Raw genomic sequence first — 20,060 nt, forward strand, 5'->3', positions numbered from 1 at the left:
AATATAATTCTGAGTAATTACAACCCTGTTTGCTACAAGAAGTACATCTTTACAACATTCATCAATTTTATAATAGAGTTTTCTGTGCTCTGGTAAACAAGTAAAACATTTTCCATTTTTAATGTTAGCAAATGTTTATGTTATTTAGCAAACAATCAGATACAATATGTTTAAGCCATTATATACTAATTTTTTCATCCTTAAAATTTGCTTCATGCTTATTTATTAACTTGTTTTTTAAAAAACTTTGTATATTTGATTTTTTTCCTCATAAAATAAGCACCTTGAATTAATAGTTCAAATCATTTTAATTTAGATTTTTTATTTTATGAAATATCAAATGGTACTAGTGAAAAGAAATTTGGAAGGCTTTTATACTGAGGCTAAATATTCTGTGTAGTATCATTCTCCTCCAATATTAAGCTGTTCCCTTTAGGCTTCCTTAAAGGTATTAAGGACTAGATAAATACAGAACCATTTTGTAGCAGCTGTGTGCTAACAGCAGGTGATTTTGTGGTCTGTAGTGACTCCGTGCTGTTTTTTTTTATGTGGAGAAAATGGCTAATCATTGTGCCCTTGTCTAAGGCATGCTTCATCATTTTCAAGTACTTTTTTGGCCAAAGAATTCTGAACACAGAGCTGTCCTCTAATAAGCTCAGTATTGGATTGAACAAATCTGATTTGAGAACTATTGGCAGGAGGAACGGTAATTATTAAATTTACTGAGGAGTGAAGCAAGCTACTGTAGTTGGCTTTTTGTCAAATGGCTGTGGTCTTATTAGCGAAGAGTAATCATCTGCAGGGTCAGAATGAAAGAAGCACCGAAGGATTCATTCCCCTCTAATTACAGTTTCACCTATACATATTATGCAAAGCTAATATTTAAACTATTTGCCAAAATTAATTTCCCCTACATGTTACATTGCAAGTGTAAAGAATTGTAGCCGTTTTTTTTGTGCCTTTCTGCTTTTGTACGCTATAATAATGTGTAATTATGGGTTCACAGCAAATACTCTGTGATTTGTTTAATCTGCCTATTTGAAAAGAAAACCTTGAATAGTTCCCTCCGCCTCATCTTAAATTGATATCTATTGGAGAAAACACCAGTATTGCTGTCCTTCGTTTGTGCATTTCCACACAGGAGTGAGTCTTGGGTTTCTTTTTAAAATGCTAAATGAGATATTTCTTCTACCCCCTGTTATATTGTCTTAGGTAAGTTAGTACTGTAACCTATTTAAGCTATTTTAAGAAGATTCCTGATAATCTTGAGTTGTTGGGTGACCAGTATAAGTACCAACTGTTTTGTCAATTTTGGTATACCTAACAATATTAAAATTTAAGTATTTGTCATTTTCTCACAACAGCCTATAATTCTAAAGGATGTGAAGCAAATTGTTGCTTAGATAAGTCGGGGTGAGTTCATATCAGAAAACATGACCTACCCTTAAGTATTTGGTACACACAGTGTTAGCATAATTCCTTGATTGTCTTTCTTCTCATTTTACGTGATCCCCCTTTATTTTAAGACCTGATATGATTCCAATTTGTTTATGTCAGAAAGAAATTTTGCTATTACTGGCTTACAAAAATATGTGATCTTGAACATATGGCAAGAATAAGGAGGCACAGAGAACTATCAGCTCAGTTCACCCGATTTCCAAGGCAGATATTTCTTTGGGCCGCTGTGGTATGGTGGTTAATATTGGACTAGGAGTGAGCATATCCAAGTTGAAGCGCCAGTCAATCATATCATTTACTGAATGACTGTATGCCAATTAAAAAAAGAGCCAGTTTGGTGTAGCGGTTAAGGTGCTGGCTGAGAAACTAGGAGACTGTAAGGCCTCCCTTAGGCATGAAAGCCAGCTGAGTGACTTTGGGCCAGTCACTCTCTCTCACCCCAACCCACCTCACAGGGTTGTTGCTGTAGGGAAAATAGGAGGCAGGAGTATTAGGTATGTTCACTGCCTTGATTTAACCAAAATATTTTTTAAAAAGCAGAATAATGATAATATCTCTCAGTGTAACCTATCTCATAGAGTTGTGCAGAAATAAAATAGGAAAGTGGGGAAACTGTACACTGCCTTGAGTTCTTGGAAGAAAGGCAGGTTGTTAATTTAAATAATTAGATAAAGTGGGCAGACCAGCCTCAAGATTTTCTGTTGACATAAGTTCACTAATTTCTTAATGCTTGATACTATGAAAAATGTGATGCAGTCTCAGCCCTCTGCAAAATAGAAAGGATTTCTGATATATGGAAAATAGTTAACTATGTTAACTGAGGTGAATCTAGCATATTATACATAGGAAGTCAAGTTCTGTGGATATTTGGTTGTGTTGTTTTTTTTTCATGTGTCTGTTTCAGTCTAGCTTACATTTTGCCTTATGCAGAGATTTTCATTCAAGGCAGAAACTATCATGCAGTGCAGAGCACTGTGCAGTATTTGAGGTTATAAATATGAGGGCAGTAATATTTTTTTCTCTGAACAAGATACATTACTTTCAGATTTAAGTTGTGTTTTCCTGCAAAACTGGGAAGTATATTAATAAAGCTTGTTTGAAGCTTTGTGTTACTTCAAAGTTCTTTAGATTCTACAAAGAAATATTAAGAACTCTCTAAAACCAACTAGAATGTTGAAACGCACAGTGTCATAAATATGTCAAGCTCTCAGAATTAATATTAACTAGACAATTCATGATCCATTGGGTCATCATTTCAGAGATATTTCCTTACCTAAACAGAGAAACAGAATGACCAAGGGCAAAAAAGCAGTGGGAGTATGAGCAACTTGTGACTTGCTGCCAGCTTCCCCATTGACTTAGCTTGTAGGAAGCTGGCAGGGAGTGTCAGAAATCTTCCAATCTTCCTTCCTTCCTTCCTTCCTTCCTTCCTTCCTTCCTTCCTTCCTTCCTTCCTTCCTTCCTTCCTTCCTTCCTTCCTTCCCTCCCTCCCTCCCTCCCTCCCTCCCTCCCACATATAATATAGGCTTGCACTATTTGCTCTCCCCCCCTGAACCTCAGGAGAGCCCCTGTGAAGCCTCTTCCTCCTCAACTGACCCATGGAACTACCTGCCACTTTGCTGTAGGGAGGTGGAACAAATGAAGCTGCGCACCATGAGAAAAACTGTACCCCCGCTCCCCATTCCAACATGTCCCCAAGGACCCCCACCCACAAGGAAGAGGGCTTACCCTCTTTTGCCCAGCTGAAGGTTACAGACACGAGAGTTTTAGTCGTATATAGATGAAAAAGAGGGAACTGTAGGTCCAGAGCTGGTTCCACCAAGAGGCAGCTGTGATTAAAGGTCATCAGGTAATGAATTAGTTGCAATACAATATATGCTATATAAATTATACTACAAGAAAAGGGCACTGTGAGGACTAGATGAACCAAGTTTGGCCACACATTCTGGCACTACACTCATCTGTTACAATAACTCAGTATGGATATCAATTTTTCTTCCCACTAAGAAACTATCAGCTTGCAGTCAAGAAAAAAAGAAACATAAAATCTAAACCTGAGGGTATCTGTATATCTCTTTCTGTTTTCCTCTCTGTATCTATATCTGTATAATGGCTTGAGGCTTATAGTTGGCAGTTGCTAGCTTTCTGTTCTGAATACAGCTTTTCTAATATCTGTAATAAAATTAAATTATTAAAGAGCAGTGTCTTTGCATCTCTGCCTGCTAGCCTTCGAATCTAGATGAAGGCATCATTTGGATTGTCCTGTAGCTTCAGGAATATGCAATCCTTCTTTAGCATAAAGATTTGTGCATATTTGAAAATAGAATTAGAAGACTTACTGTTTTCTAATATATTAATACTATTGTAGGTAATTCACAATTGGCTATCATTCCAATGAACTTTTTGAATATTAATTCAAAGCATTATAATTAACTATAGCTTCAGTAGAAAAGTCATTAAATAGTCTTCTAATGAATAACAGCATAAATCTATACATATTTATTCAGTCTCATTGAATTCAGTAAAAGTTACTCCCAGCAAAATATATTCAGGATTTCAGATTTCAACCTAGAGTCAGGATTGCACTAGTTATTCTTCTCTTCTCTTCTCTTCTCTTCTCTTCTCTTCTCTTCTCTTCTCTTCTCTTCTCTTCTCTTCTCCTCTCCTCTCCTCTCCTCTCCTCTCCTCTCCTCTCCTCTCCTCTCCTCTCGAAAACGAGCACTTTCCTTTGTAACTATTTCTGTCATTAATGATTTTAACTATCTACCATAAAAAACGAAACTAATTTATTGTAACTGGTAATATTCATAATTATTCTAAAATAGTGTTGTCTGTGAGAAAATGGCTCTCAGTATCACTTCAGCTGTGAAAGATCAGCCAGTTCCCTTTTTAACATCCAACTGCTGACAATGTTTGCTTCTTCTGTCTTAGTTCTGTACTTGTCATGATCTCCAAGGTGGCCTTCTCTTTTTCAAGAAGGAAAGCTGATAGCTTGTGTTCATATTTTTCTTTTCTCTATGCTATTGAATGCGAAATATTTTTTTATAATTATTTGTATTTTTAAAACTGGACTCTAGGTAAAATTGCTTTCATTATGTCATCCATTCAATTTTTTTTTAATTGAAATGCCTATTACCTCTAGTAAACAGTATTTTTCTTATAGCACTTTATGAATATGGTTTTAGGCAGGTCACACTGCACCTCTTCAGAATCCCTTAACATTTAAATGGATAGGGGTTACATTTTTATTGCTATCAGTGTAACCTAAAGTATTGATTTTTTTTTTCCAGTAAAATCTCATATGCAACAAGGACTGATCTCTGTGGCAGCTCGTACTGTGATAGCTCATCTGGTAAACCATTTAGGCCATTATCCAATGAGTGGGGGGCCTGCTATGCTAACAAGTCAAGTATGTGAAAATAATGACAATCCTTTCTGCGAGAACCTTGAGCTTTCTCCTGAACTTTTTGAGAACCCCAATCTCCAGTTCTTTGTATTAAATAATACCACATTAGTTTCATGTATACAGATAAGAGCAGAGGAGAACATGCCAGGAGGAGGTTTGTCTGCTGGACTTGTCTCAGCCAATTCAAATGTCCGAATTATAGTGCGGGATCTGTCTGGGAAATATTCTTGGGATTCTGCCATTATGTATGGGCCTCCCCCTCTGTGTGGCCTAAGTGAACCAACCGCTTTTATGCTGTCACTGCCCCATCAAGAGAAATCAGAAGATTCCTCAGAACCTACTGCATATGCAGAAGAAATGTATGTAAAGGATGGAATTACTCTTCCACTAAAAAGAAGATTTAGAGATTCTGTGCCAACATGGGATACAATAAAGGATGAAGAAGATGCCCTTGATGAGCTTTTGCAGTATGTAGGAATCACTAGTCCTGAGTGTTTACAGAGGACAGGTGTGTCTCTCAATATACCTGCTCCTCAACCTATTTGTGTGTCAGAGAAGCAGGAAAATGATGTAATCAATGCAATCCTTAAACAGGACACTGAAGAAAGAGATTTTATTGAAAAGCACTTCAGTGACTTAAATATGAAGGCTATGGAGCAGGATGAGCCAATTCCACAAAAACCCTATTCGGCTTTTTACTATTGCAGATTGCTCCTTAGTATTCTTGGAATGAATTCTTGGGATAAAAGGTAAAATGACAGTATTATTTATTGTTAAATATGACACAGTTTGGTCTTTTTCAGAACTGAGAGATTTTAAGTGACATACATACTGTTAGTAAAACAATACCAGCATATACCTTTCCCCTTCCAGGACAGCCACTCCTCATTTAGCGACTACCTCAATTAGCGACCATTCATAAATACAACAGTAATAAACAGTAATAAAAAATTCATTTTCTGATCAGTGTGCACATTTACAATCAAATTTTGTGCGCCTAACAATAAAAATCTTCAGTGTGAAACTGATTAAGGTCTGGTCAGTTTCAGGCAGCAAGGTTAGCATTTTTTAGGGAAATGCTGGAGAATAGCAGCTCAGGAAGAGATAGCTTGTTTAAGCAATCTTTCCACCCTGCAAGGAGGCAAAAAAGAAAGAAAAAGGGGTCAGGCACAGGACACCGTATGAGATTATCTCACTGTATGAGATGGTCTGAATGAGACAGCAGCAACCAGTGATCTTCACAGCATCTCTCACTCTCAGTCACATGTTCATTTAGTGACATTTTGCTTAACAACAAAGTCACTGGAGCAGATTGCAGTCGCTAAATGAGGAGAGGGTATAATGAAATTAAATTCAAATGTTTTGTCACTTCCACATTAAGATTTACTTAGCCATGAGTGTATGTAATGTAAATCACAGTACAATTGTAGGAGGGTGGTGGTTTTGTTCTATTTTGTTTGTATTATGACACATTACAGAAGAGGAATAGCTAAATATCTGTCATAATAATGTATAATCAAACAAAGCCCTATCTACTTCAGATCTTCACAGTGGTTAACTAGATGCCTCTAGGAAGCAGGATATTAAGTCTCTAGTCCTAATTTGAGAGCCAGTTTGGTGTAGTGGTTAAAGGTATCAGGTTAGAAACCAGGAAACTATGAGTTTTAGTCTTGCCTTAGGCATGAAGCCAACTGGGTGACTCTGGACCTCTCTCTCAGCTTGAGGAAGAAGGAACTGGCAAGCCGCTTCCAAAAATGTCATCAAGAAACTGCAGGGACTTTTCCAGGTCACCAGGTCTTGATCCCCCCAAAAGTCCTAGCTTACTATTGTTCTCCAGCAGCTGCTGCCTCTAATACTGGGGGTGGCATATCACAGACATAACTATTAGCTTAAATTTCTCCACTGCCCTTTTAATATTATTTAAGTTGGTTGAATGCAATTACTATATTTTATAATACTGAATTCCACAGTTCATGCACTTTCCTTTTAAACCATTTTAGAGATTCTAACAGTACTAAGTTTAGATAAATATTTTGATTTATTGCTGCATATTATTTTGATCACTTTGTGCATACCACAGAAAACAAAGTAGTAGAACAAATTATTTTCATTCTCCCACCAAAGGACAAAAGAGATTACTTTGATTTCTGGATTGCACTGTGCACTTGTTGACTCTTATACAAATACATATAATCCTCTCTCTTTTGCCTCTCCCTACCAGTGATCAGTGGAGATTGCTGATTTCTTGCTATTATTATCAGCAAGAAACCAGAGATCTGATATCCAAGAATCACCAGATTAAGTATTCAGCTAACTGGAGTATTTGGGGGTGGGGGGAATCAGATTGCTTCCTTTTCAAATGAGAGTAGGAAATTATTTCAATTTGTAATTAATTTACTTAAGAATTGATTCCAAAATGAAACATTAAAAAAATGAACACTTTTAAAATGTTTTTAAGAAACATAGATTTAATGAACCAAGATCAACCTTTTTCCTGGAAGAAGTAATGACAATTTTTAAAAAATCTAGAAATCTCATCTTAAAAACACATCAGTGTTTATATAAAATATGCTAATCTCACAATTTTACAATATATTCAGGTTTTTTTCTCTCCCCTACTTTTTTTGGCGAGGAGGGCTATTGAGGATCATTAAAACAAGGTATTCTCCTTTGCTGGATGTATTTTAAAGAATCTTACTTTCACACCTTTTATAAGCACTGCCAGTAGTATAAATAACTGGAAGACAGCTATTTTGCAGTAATATCATTAGATTTTCAGTTTTTTTAGTTTCTGGAGACACCTCTAGATATTGTTGCAGTCCACAAATTTTTGCACTATTTATCACCAAATAGTTATTGCTTGGCCTACTATAGAACAGATTTTATGTGCTCCAAGGGGAGTGTTGTTCAGGCCACCAGATTAAATGGAAAGAAGTGGAATGAAGTGGGAATTATACTCAAGGCCCTAATAAGGATTCCGAAGACCACCTGGGATAAAAAACGTGTGTGTGTGTTAAGATCTATTCATTTTTTATGTGAAAAGGTCTTTCAAAAGACAGGAAAACTGTAGGGAGTTTTAATGAGCAGAAATGAATATGTGTTATTGTGTGCTATATCTGTCATTGTACACAGATAATAAAAACGCTTTATTAAATTTCCTTATATAGGAGAAGCTTTCATCTTCTGAAAAAAAATGAAAAGCTACTTCGAGAACTTCGAAATTTGGATTCAAGACAATGGCAAGTTATCTGCTATAAGCAATCTTTAAGTGTGGTAATAATTTCATTTTTGAAATTGCACTTCAATTTAGTTATTTTTTTTACATAATGTAGATTTCAAGATGTTATAAATTCTACCAATTTCTATGAAAATAGACATTTTTTATAGAAATCAGTCAGATTTGCCTCTGAGTAATGCTTTTAGAGCTAACATGCCAGGCCTATTAGTATTCTATGTTCTAAGTCTGTAAAAACAGGTAATATTAATTCTTAGTCATGGAACAGAATCATTGTTTAAGCCTTTAGTGCTCTAACAGGAATGGAACTGACTAGAGATGGAAGTGTGGACAGACTATTTCTCTCAGCTAAATCATTAGTAAAAAAAAGTCATATATTTCAAAAAACCCTTATTTCAACCAGAGAACTGTATTTCTTTATTGGGTACAGGGCCAATTTTTGTGAACTATATAAGGCGTTTAAGCTTATGACTAATAGTAATCAAAGAAATTTATAACTTTTTGTAACTCTTGTGCAGATATTACTAATATGATCATGTTCATATCCTCCAGCTAGAGCAAATTTAATTTTTTTTTTAGCCATTTTAAGGGAAAATATTGTTTTCTTGGAGATTGCCAGGTTTTGCTGCTATTTGGAGAAACCTGTTTGTATGGGTGTATTATATTTCAAATTACTGAATTACAGTCTATGCTGTACCTATGAATTTTAGCTTTGACCTAAATCAAGGTGTAGCAGCAAAGATGGCTGATGCCAACTGCTCTGAAATAGTTTGTAACCAATTTTTATTAAATTTAGAAACCAAGCTAAGATCTGGCATCTCATCCCCCCAAAATTTGATAAACTTAAAAGTGAAACTTATTTTTGCAACATCAAAAAATGTTACATAAGTAAAAGTGGTATTTGTACAGTATTATAAGATACATGGTTTTTATTATATATCTACTTCCCTTATAGTATGACACTAAGAGAAAAAACTTTTTAAAAATGCCTTGGCAACAATCCTTACTTTAGGACTATAAATAAATAAGGAAACAAATAAATAAAAGCTGAAATCCCCTTCAAATAGCCTTAGAACTAAGGAAATCATATCAGCCTCTCTCTATATCCACTATTTCTTAGTGATGTCAGAGGATATTGTCATGTAATTGCAATCATATGTCTTACAGCCGAGAGACGCACAAAATTGCAGTATTTTATGTTGCTGAGGGACAAGAGGATAAACACTCCATCCTGACTAATACTGGAGGAAGCCAAGCCTATGAGGATTTTGTAGCAGGTCTTGGTTGGGAGGTATACTTCTAATCTAATCCTAATCTAATCAATTCATTATTTTATTTTTTCAAATGTTGTACTGCATTAAGTAACAGCATTTACTTAAGATTTCATATTAGAAACAGTTTGGGATTTCTTTCAGTCTAATAACTATCATGTCTATTTCACAAGCTGCCTAAAGAACTTCTAAGAGGTTGGCTGTCGTTCCTATCATGTGTCTGAAGCAGACTTTTTTGTCGTATCAACAGTCTTTCATCAGAGGAAAAAAACAGACATCACTATGCTTTGTGGTGCATGATTCTCTTAAAAGCCAAGATCTCTTTGGGTGGTGGGAAGAACAGGGGTATGTTAGTTTCACAATTATTCTTACAATATCTGGAGATTATGCTGTAAGTTGTAGTAAATGATCAACTTTCAATATTTGTGAAATTTGCCAGTTCTGTGTTTGGTGGTGGGAGGACCAACTCTGCTTCTTTAGAATCTAGGAGCAACACCAAATCCTACGTAGCACCTGTTTAGCCAGAATAGCTCTATTTAGAAGACCTCTGTTTATTTAGAGGAAAAGTTCTTGCTGGCTAGACAGATGTTTACCACCTACAATTCCAGTGTCCACTGCATGGAACCTAATGATGGCTACTAAAACTGTCTGAAATGGCATAGTACAGATGATAGTTAAACAGCCAGTGTGAGAATAGTACACTTGAAAGTTGCCATCAGTTAGCCACTGGAAATAACAGTAGATAGGATTAATGTAGATGGCAGCAATTGTGTTTGCCTATAGGTTTGGGGACTTTTTCCAAGTTTTCTATCAAATTTCTCAAAAGCTGAGTCATTTTAGCAGAACATAGATAATATTTATTGGTTGAGTGAATTCTGAAATCGCTAAATACTGTGGGGTAATTTTATTATTGATGGGTTTTCTTCACATATTTGGATTTCAGAGAAAGCATTCTGTAATAGTGAGAAAATAAATCTAAGTTAATAAACCAACTTCATTTGACAAATCTTTCATCAGATATCATTTCTGCCAAAATGGATTGGAACTACTATTTTATTACAAATAATACACTGACGTTTTCTGCAATGACTGACATTGTGTGCTGGAGTGATATTGAATAGCTAGGGAAGTTTATCTGGGTTATAATTATGGGTTCAGTTTAAAGCTGAAACGGCTCATTTTTTGGAGTCTAGGTGCTAGGAAAAGAGTTCTGTGGCAGCAGTGAAATTACAGCCTTTATATAGATTTAACTAGATTGGACTAACATTTCCTAGCTTTGTAAACCCAAACATTTTGATTTCAAACAATCTACTAAACAGTCTTGATTTGGAATGGAATCAGTAAATTATTAATGACAATGAAAAAAGTCTCAGAAATAAGGTTTTTTCCCCAAAAAGGTTGTGTACCCTATGGTATCCTGTGGTCCTGCGTCCAAAAAAGGCTATATAGCCAAACTCATTTTTCTTATGTAGTTATGGCTTTTTATTTTAGGTGAACCTCACAAATCATTGTGGTTTTATGGGAGGATTACAGAAAAACAAAAGCACTGGATTGACCACTCCATATTTTGCTACCTCTACAGTTGAAGTTATGTTTCATGTATCAACCAGAATGCCTTCTGATTCAGATGACTCTTTAACAAAAAAGGTAGGTATGGTAACCTTCCATGCTCTAATCAGTTAGTGTGGTATAGTGATTAAGTTATTGGACTGAAATCTGAGAGACTCTCAGCCATGGAAATTCACTGAGTGACCTTGGGTCACTGGCTATCTCTCAGCCAAATCCACCTCACTGAGTTATTGTTTTGGGAAGACTTGGAAAAGGGTACACACTAATAGAGGAAAAGCAGCGTATTCAGTAAATCTAACAAATAAAAAGCCTGGTTCATTACAGCCTTGGGGGACAGTTCAAAGTCCTGCCACTCCAGCATGCACAGCTAACTGGGAAGAGTCACACTGGCAGGAAAGGCTGAAGTGAGAGTGGATCAGTCTTCTGGCAGACAGCCTTTTTGTGGTGCTGCAGTGAAAGGTTGGAGCAATGGAAACTGGGTTGGGTGAGGGTACAAGTGTTGGATTTACCCAAGCCCCACAGCTGTCTGGGCATAGGACTTCCACACATACAACATGGTTCCTGTCTAGTGCCATTCTGGACAGTTTTCTATCAACTGGTCATGGAAATAGCCTGCTGGACTGCTTTAGGAACTCCTTACATTATTGGTTACAGGAAGGTTTATATCTTAGACTGGTTTAATGTTGTTGGGTTACGTACATAGTCAGGAGTGTGCCAACTACTAATCTTATTGGTATTGGGGCTCGCAAGGGATACACGGAATGTGTGAAGTGGGAGTATGTTGTATTTGGGCAGCTTTCACAATGGCTTGGCTTCGAAGCCCTGCATCTGCTGGATATATTATAGCAGAAGCAGGGCTTGGCGGGCTGAGGGTGGTTGGTTGAGGATGATTATGTTAAAGTGTTTCTAGGACATGGGGAGAGGAGTCAGGAAGACTGATGGGGGAGATAAGTAGGCAGTAAGTAAGAGATAAGTAAGGAGTAATCTAAGTGGTATGGACATCAGTCTGGGAGCAGGCTGCACACAGGGAAGGCAAAATACTGATTTCACCTTCCGGCTCTCAGTATTCATCCCTACTGCCAAGTCACCAAATTCTCAGTGACCCTGGCCTCCAGCTGGTACAGCTAAATCATCATCATCATCACTACTACTACATTGGATTTATCTCTGCCCATCTCCCCTAATGGGGACTCTGGGCGGTTCACATAGTACAATATCTAACAATTACAATTATAATCCTACAATTACAGCCCTACTTTATTGTGGCCAGCAGCGGTCACAAGGGAGTTAGCTCATCCGGGCTTTTCTTCCACCGATGATCTTTTTCCACCCATTGCGTCAGTCGCATCCAGTGTCGGTGTTTTTCTGTTAGATCTTGATTTTGTCTTGGGGCAGTTGTGGTATAATCTGAATGTCATCACCATCAGTTCTTTGTCATGGTTAAATCATTCTTTGGTTGTCTTTTGGCTTGATGCTGCCCTCCTACTCCCCCAGCAGGGAAGTAGAACCTATTTGATTGGTCCTCCCCAGGCAACTAATGGACCTGGATGAGTTTGGAGTTTTCCTTGGGGATCTGGTGGGCATTTCAACCAAAGTCTTAGTCTCCATTAGAACGGTTGCGAGATGAGAGCTTTGGATTGGATTGTATGCAGCCTCTCCCTATTTGTTGATCCTGTTGTGTTTCTTGGTTTTCTGAGGAGCTTTAGGAGATGAAATGACAGAAAAGTTGCCTAGAGAACCATTGCAGAAAGATGAAGAGTGACCCCAATCATGTGTAAAAACCCATAGTAGGGTTTACACCATGGCAATAAGAGTAGCAAAATGTAGGTATTTTTCACTCTTCTCATGTCCACAGATAGCCAACTAGTGGCCCTGTTTAAAGTGGCTAGTTCTGTATGGGTCTCAATGTCTATAACCTAATATAAATAAAAGAAGCTTTGTTCCAAGAATTTGACATATATTTGCATGTGGTGAACTGGAGCAAACACAACCTGCATCCATATACATAAAAATGCCTCTCTCCACACATGAATTTTTAATGTAACTACTTTCTCTTCTTTCCTGCAGAGGTAATAGTACTTAGTAGTGTGTAAATATGTAGGCACACATATCAGTATATAGGTATTATATTGACAGAGAAAGACAGGGAGGTACAGGTGCTATTCTATGGCCTTCTCGCCTCATCAGTGTTTCCTACAGATAGATAGGTTTTACACCTTCTCAATACTTTGCTACTGTAGTCTGTAATAGTAAAAGGCAACATGAACAATGGGAAGAGTCTTAAGGAATGAGCTTGTAAAATTGTTCTGTATTTTTTGTATATAACCAATACATGCAGTCTCAAAGTGAGGTGTGGGAAAAATGGCACACCTTCTCTGTGATAGTCCACTCTTTAGGAATATCCTCACTCAAGAAATAACCCCAATTTGCTGATGGTTGGAGAACAATCTAAGCAGCTGTTTTCTAACAAGTCTTGACTAAGAGTAGGTGGCTGTAATTATGTTTTCCCCGTAATATTGGGGGGGGGGGTTATTTGTGTTTATTGTAACCTGCTCAGAGTCCTTAAGGACTGGGATGGGTTATAAAAATAGTTTCATTTTGAGTGAGATTCACTAACCATGTTTGTTAGCATAGGAGAGTCTCTCAGAATAATATAATTCCAATATCTAAAAGTATCAGAGCTGTTTAAAATGCTTTTTTTTTCCTGATCCACTTCCAACTTGGAAATTTAGAGATTTATTTCTTACAGAATAGAGGATGCACACTTTACCATGATCAACCATATCTAAAATACATTACCATATAACAATTACAGGTATTTGCAGCCAGCACATGTGATCAGCAACTGCCAGTGCTCTTATAACAATCTCAAAAATAAATTGTTTTGCACTATTGGTATTTCTTTTTTCATTTTAAAATCCAATAAATTCCACATTACTGACTTAAATTGAGAGAGACAGGGAATATTTGTCCTATTACAGTGAATAGTTAGCTGTCATTAGATTGTGAACCTTCTATTCTGTACATATATCTTCAGATGTTCTAATCCATTCAGCAGACACATTAATGAGCACTCGTAGAAGTGCAATATTGGAAGAAGTGAGGCAGGTTGACCTCAGCATGGAGTTTAATACCTGTAACTGAATTATATCACCAACAGTTAGTATAGAGAAATAGCTATGCCTCTGGCAGTTTTCAGATTTGTTCTATGTTCAGTCTCTAATAATTTCCTGTGTTATTATTTAACAGACTTTGTGCTCTAAAATTTTCACTGATATCTTAAAAACTCCCATCAAACTGCCATTTTCCTCCTACAATTCAAGACGCCTGTTTATTTAGATGTATAGACTGCCAAATCCAGAGACTCTAAGCAGTATTTCATAACATGAACTCAGTGATTCTGATTGAGAGATTATTGATGTAGCTCAGGCTGAATTAGATGTGTTTCATCTACTTAAACTTAAGATGAAATACACTTTGTCCAGATTCAGGCATCATAGCAAATTTAAAATAAAATAAGCAAATACTTCCAAGCTATTCATAGCTGTACCAGAGAAATATCAACAAAGCATGTAAAGCTGAAACTCACAGCAACTCATTCTCATAACAACTGCTTATAGTTAGTCTTATGCTTGGAAAAAGTCTAGGTATGTTCTCCTCCTCAAATGATTGTAAATAACTTGTTAATGGGATATCATAGCATCTGTTTTCTAGATTTTTTTCTAGATCTGATTCCACAGTGTAATTGTCTTTTCTACATACTAGATATTCGTATAGTTTATTTTGTTCCTATTTCAGATAAGTTATCATGTGGATGATAATTTCTGCTAGTAGTTGGCAAGTCTGAACAAAGAACAAAAAGTTAAGAGATTATTAACAGGCTACCTCAGACTAGCAGTTAAGACTGCCATCCCACAGCCTCTATTTGAACATTCCAGCATTCCACCCCACAGTAATCTATCCTGGAGCTGTTCTAATGTATTTCCCCAATGGGAAGGATATTTTTGAGCCAGCTGAGAAAACAAAGATTCAAATGTGGCTTCATCTCACTTCTGTCAGCAAGATCTTAGAAATATTGGAGCCTTTGACATAGAAGCACTTCAACTAAAGGAATATGATTGTCGTGTATGGCATTTAAGTTTTATTGATCTCAGTGAAACACTGATTTTTCTGTATTCCATATTATGCTCTTCAGCTTTTTAACAGCAGAATCAGTGCAGCATATTTTAAAAGGGTAAATAGATATCTTTGGTTCCAGCTTGAATTTTAAAAAATAGAATCCAATTGTTTTTAAAGTTTAATAATAAAATTTACATATTTTACTGAGTGAACAAAGAGAATTTTGCCATGAAATTCAGTAGGGGAAAGAAAGGAGAATGCCACAGAAGCTGTTCTAAGGAACTATGTGTTCAGCTAAGAGGAGTAAAAAAATAATCTCTTGAATAGCTGCTGATTGCAAGGGGCATGTCCTGATTGCTGCTGATTGCTGAGAGTGGCTGATTGAGTGACTGCTTCCTGCTCAATAAGCAGAGAGTGTAAGAGGAATATAAGGCAGCCAGGTTCCAGGAAGAGTTCACTGAACAAGCATACATGGAGATGTAATGGGAATTTGACCCAGGAATTTAAGGAGCAGATCTTTAACTACTTTTCTTTAAAGTCAAGAGTTTGTACTTGGCTAACCTGGGAGACTAAATAACAAAAGTGAAGGTTAAAGGACAGAAGTCTTGTGACATGTTTGTGTTTCTGCCTGAGAACAACCTGACATGTATTTGCAACAAATATAAGGTTGTAACCCTACAACAGTGTTTGACAAGTCAGGGGACTGAATGGGGAGTGGCCACACTTCACTTTATAAGTAATTGTGTTTTATGAGATTGAACAAGGGAAGTATTGTGAGATGACCTGACAGAGAATGCAGCTTTGCATGATGAAGAAAATTAAACAAAGGAGCAAACTTCATTTGCAAAAAGACATGGAAGATATTCTGCACAATTGGAAGTCAAAATTATTTCTTCAGGCCCTGATAGAAAAAACAGGCTCTGAGACTTCAGGGGTAGGGAAAGGTTAGGGGTTGGTTCTTGGATAGATAAGGATTCAAATTACTCTTGTTGAAACAAGCCTCTACTGTAGAATCCCAATATCAGAAAAAAGACTAGTCTTCTAACCACTACACTATAAGTCAGTGAGAGAAAAAATCGGAAAGTCCCCACCTAATGCAAACAGATGTATTTCAGTTCTAAAGGAAAAATAGTTCATTTACTGGAATTCCTTTTAACTCCTACTTTCATCTTAATAAAATATGATTATCTTTGGATAGCTGTGAGACCACTTGTCTCCAGTTGTTTCTGCCCACCCAGTATGTTCCATCGCAGTGGGTGTGCTCCAGGTCCCTTCCATTAGATGTTGTCATCCTGTGGGACCAAGGAAGCGTGCCTTCTCTGCTGCGGCCTCCACCCTCTGGAGCAGCATCCCCCCGGGGATAAGGATGGTGCCATCTCTCCTAGGGTTCCGGAAAGCTTTGAAAACCTGGCTTTGGTCCCAGGCCTGAATGTTTATTATTCGTCTAAGGCCCCTGTTTTCTTGATTCTGTTGTTTATTAGATCATTTTAGTCTGGGCTGTCTGTCTGATTTAATGTTTTTAGTTGTTTTTACAGTTTTTCCTAGTTTTGTACGCCACCCAGAGTCCATTGGAGTTAGGCAGATGATGATGATGATGATGATGATGATGATGATGATGATGATGATGATGCTGCTGCTGCTGCTGCTGCTGCTGCTGCTTTCTAAAGCTAAACTCTGAGATTCTTGCTATTGGAAGAGATTTACTTTTGATTCAGGCAGCTACCAACTGCCTGACAAAAAGAGACACAGTAATAGAACCATCTCCAAGTATTGATAAATTTAATGACAATTATTCCCCCTGCTAATCCAAAAGGAGATAGAAAATACTGCAGAGAAGGGTTACTACTATAGTGGGGCAAAAAAGTATTTAGTCAGCCACCAATTGTGCAAGTTCTCCCACTTAAAAAGATGAGAGAGGCCTGTAATTTTCATCATAGGTATACCTCAACTATGAGAGACAAAATGAGAAAAAAAATCCAGAAAATCACATTGTCTGATTTTTAAAGAATTTATTTGCAAGTCATGGTGGAAAATAAGTATTTGGTCACCGACAAACAAGCAAGATGTCTGGCTCTCACAGACCTGTAACTACTTCTTTAAGAGGCTCCTCTGTCCTCCACTTGTTACCTGTAGTAATGGCACCTGTTTGACCTTGTTATCAGTATAAAAGACACCTGTCCACAACCTCAAACAGTCACACTCCAAACTCCACTATGGCCAAGATCAAAGAGCTGTCAAAGGGCACCAGAAACAAAATTGTAGACCTGCACCAGGCTGGGAAGACTGAATCTGCAATAGGCAAGCAGTTTGGTGTGAAGAAATCAACTGTGGGAGCAATAATTAGAAAATGGAAGACATACAAGACCACTGATAATCTCCCTTGATCTGGGGCTCCATGCAAGATCTCACCCTGTGGGGTCAAAATGATCACAAGAACGGTGAGCAAAAATCCCAGAACCACATGGGGGGACCTAGTGAATGACCTGCAGAGAGCTGGGACCAAAGTAACAAAGGCTACCATCAGTAACACACTACGCCGCCAGGGACTCAAATCCTCCAGTGCCAGATGTGTCCCCCTGCTTAAGCCAGTACATGTCTGGGCCTGTCTGAAGTTTGCTAGAGAGCATTTGGATGATCCAGAAGAGGATTGGGAGAATGTCATATGGTCAGATGAAACCAAAGTAGAACGTTTTGGTCTAAACTCAACTCGTCGTGTTTGGAGGAGAGAGAATGCTGAGTTGCATCCAAAGAACACCATACCTACTGTGAAGCATGGGGGTGGAAACATCATGCTTTGGGGCTGTTTTTCTGCAAAGGGACCAGGACGACTGATCCGTGTAAAGGAAAGAATGAATGGGGCCATGTATCGTGAGATTTTGAGTGAACACCTCCTTCCATCAGCAAGGGGATTGAAGATGAAACGTGGCTGGGTCTTTCAGCATGACAACGATCCCAAACACACCGCCCGGGCAACGAAGGAGTGGCTTCGTAAGAAGCATTTCAAGGTCCTGGAGTGGCCTAGCCAGTCTCCAGATCTCAACCCTATGGAAAACCTTTGGAGGGAGTTGAAAGTCCATGTTGCCCAGCGACAGCCCCAAAACGTCACTGCTCTAGAGGAGATCTGCATGGAGGAATGGGCCAAAATACCAGCAACAGTGTGTGAAAACCTTGTGAAGACTTACAGAAAACGTTTGACCTCTGTCATTGCCAACAAAGGATATATAACAAAGTATTGAGATGAACTTTGGATATTGACCAAATACTTATTTTCCACCATGATTTGCAAATAAATTCTTTAAAAATCAGACAATGTGATTTTCTGGATTTTTTTCCCCATTTTGTCTCTCATAGTTGAGGTATACCTATGATGAAAATTACAGGCCTCTCTCATCTTTTTAAGTGGGAGAACTTGCACAACTGGTGGCTGACTAAATACTTTTTTGCCCCACTGTATATAATCATGGTATTTATTTTATTTATTTAATTCAGTTTAGGCACCACCCAATTCCAACTTACTCTGGGTGGCACACAATATAATATAAAAATGCCCAGTACAAATCAAAACAAGATGGTATAAATACAGACAAAAGCAAAAATAACAAAGACACTCAACAAGGGGCCCCATCCATCTCAACCAAAGGCCTGGGAGATCAAGCAGGTATTCAAAGTTTTCTGGAATGCCAACTGAATGGGGACCACACAGAGTTCACAGGGAATCTCTACCAAATACCAGGCACCATTTACATTTTGTAGTCCATTGTGTAATTTAAATAAAAATAAATGCAAATTTCACATGTGGAAAAAATAAGTACATCCCTATATTTATCACTACCCCAAATATCTAAAATTAGAACCAGGTACAAATGATTAGAACACTGTTAGAGAGGATCTGGGAGGAACCTGTCTTATTTAAACCTCAGAAATTTAATTTGATTTGCTCTTTGTTGTTGAAGTGTGTGGTATCACCATGCCTAGATTGAAAGAGTTCTCTGAGGCCTTCAGAAAAAGGTTATAGATGCCATCTGAGTCTGGAAAAGGATCTAAAAAGATCACCAAACAGTTGGACATCAATCATTCCACTGTCCAGAACATCATCTGCAAGTGGAGATTTCAAACCCCATGCCAGGCCATCCCAGTGTGAGGGGAAAAAGAGCAATAAATAAAATAAATAAATAAAATTACAGAGCAATAAATAAAATTGCTATGTGGACTAAAGTTTTCAGTCATGGACAGGAAGCTGGAAAATAGAGTGCTGATAGAAGGAGTGTGACAGGAGCAATGGAATAGGGAAGTGTGGTAAAATTAGCACCAAGGACGTTATGAATCAGTTGCTAATCCTGGGAGTCATGTCTGTGGTCTGCAGTTTTTGAGGATAAAAAGGATTGCAAAAAGGGGGTCGGGGCACTTGGCCAAGCTGTCTTACCTGACCATTTGCTCATGATGGTCCTCATTGCAATGTGAATCTAAATAAGTACCTTGTATGCTATTGGTTGAATTTTACTTGCTTATTGAACTAACATTTAATAAAGCTTTTAGAACTTTGAAATGACTTATGTTCTGGTGTGTCTGTCTCCCATGTTTAACGAGGTTTTTCCCCTGACACCAGCAATTCCAGCTCGAAAGCCAAACACATGATGCTAAAAAAAGTCTCTTAGTATCCCAGAATTTCATCATGTGACCTACAGATAACTCTCACCACCGTTGGTGTCAAAGTGCATGAGCCTACCATTAGAAAGAAGCTGCACAGATTAGATCTACATGGGAAGTGTCCCAGGAGGAAACCTTTGCTGTCCAGAAAGAATATCAGGGCAAGACTAAAGTTTGCTCATGAACATCTAGGCAAAGACCAGAAGTTCTGCAACATGTGCTCTGGACAGAAGAGGCAAAGATAGAGTTATTTGGCCACAGTACCAGAAGTCATGTTTGGCAAAAACAAAGACAGCATTTCACCAGAAGAACTTGATACCAACTGTAAAGCATGGTGGTGGAAATGTTATAGTTT

At 37.7% G+C, this 20,060-nt stretch overlaps 1 protein-coding gene across 8 annotated transcripts in view; it reads left to right on the forward strand.

Moving 5' to 3' along the window:
* The window catches only part of RALGAPA1 (Ral GTPase activating protein catalytic subunit alpha 1), a 156,425-nt gene that overhangs the window by 93,490 nt on the left and 42,875 nt on the right, over positions 1–20,060 (forward strand). For all 8 annotated transcript variants that reach the window (XM_025168223.2, XM_025168224.2, XM_025168225.2 and 5 more), the window contains 4 exons: positions 4,749–5,613; positions 8,032–8,103; positions 9,267–9,390; positions 10,862–11,017. In XM_025168223.2, the coding sequence (XP_025023991.1) occupies positions 4,749–5,613; positions 8,032–8,103; positions 9,267–9,390; positions 10,862–11,017 (1,217 nt within the window). The remainder of the gene's footprint in view (positions 1–4,748; positions 5,614–8,031; positions 8,104–9,266; positions 9,391–10,861; positions 11,018–20,060) is intronic.

This window comes from Python bivittatus, unplaced genomic scaffold, assembly GCF_059951505.1.
Source record: "Python bivittatus isolate LINGU-HERP-01145 unplaced genomic scaffold, Pbiv_v1 ctg000480_np1212, whole genome shotgun sequence".
Taxonomy (NCBI): Eukaryota; Metazoa; Chordata; class Lepidosauria; order Squamata; family Pythonidae; genus Python; species Python bivittatus.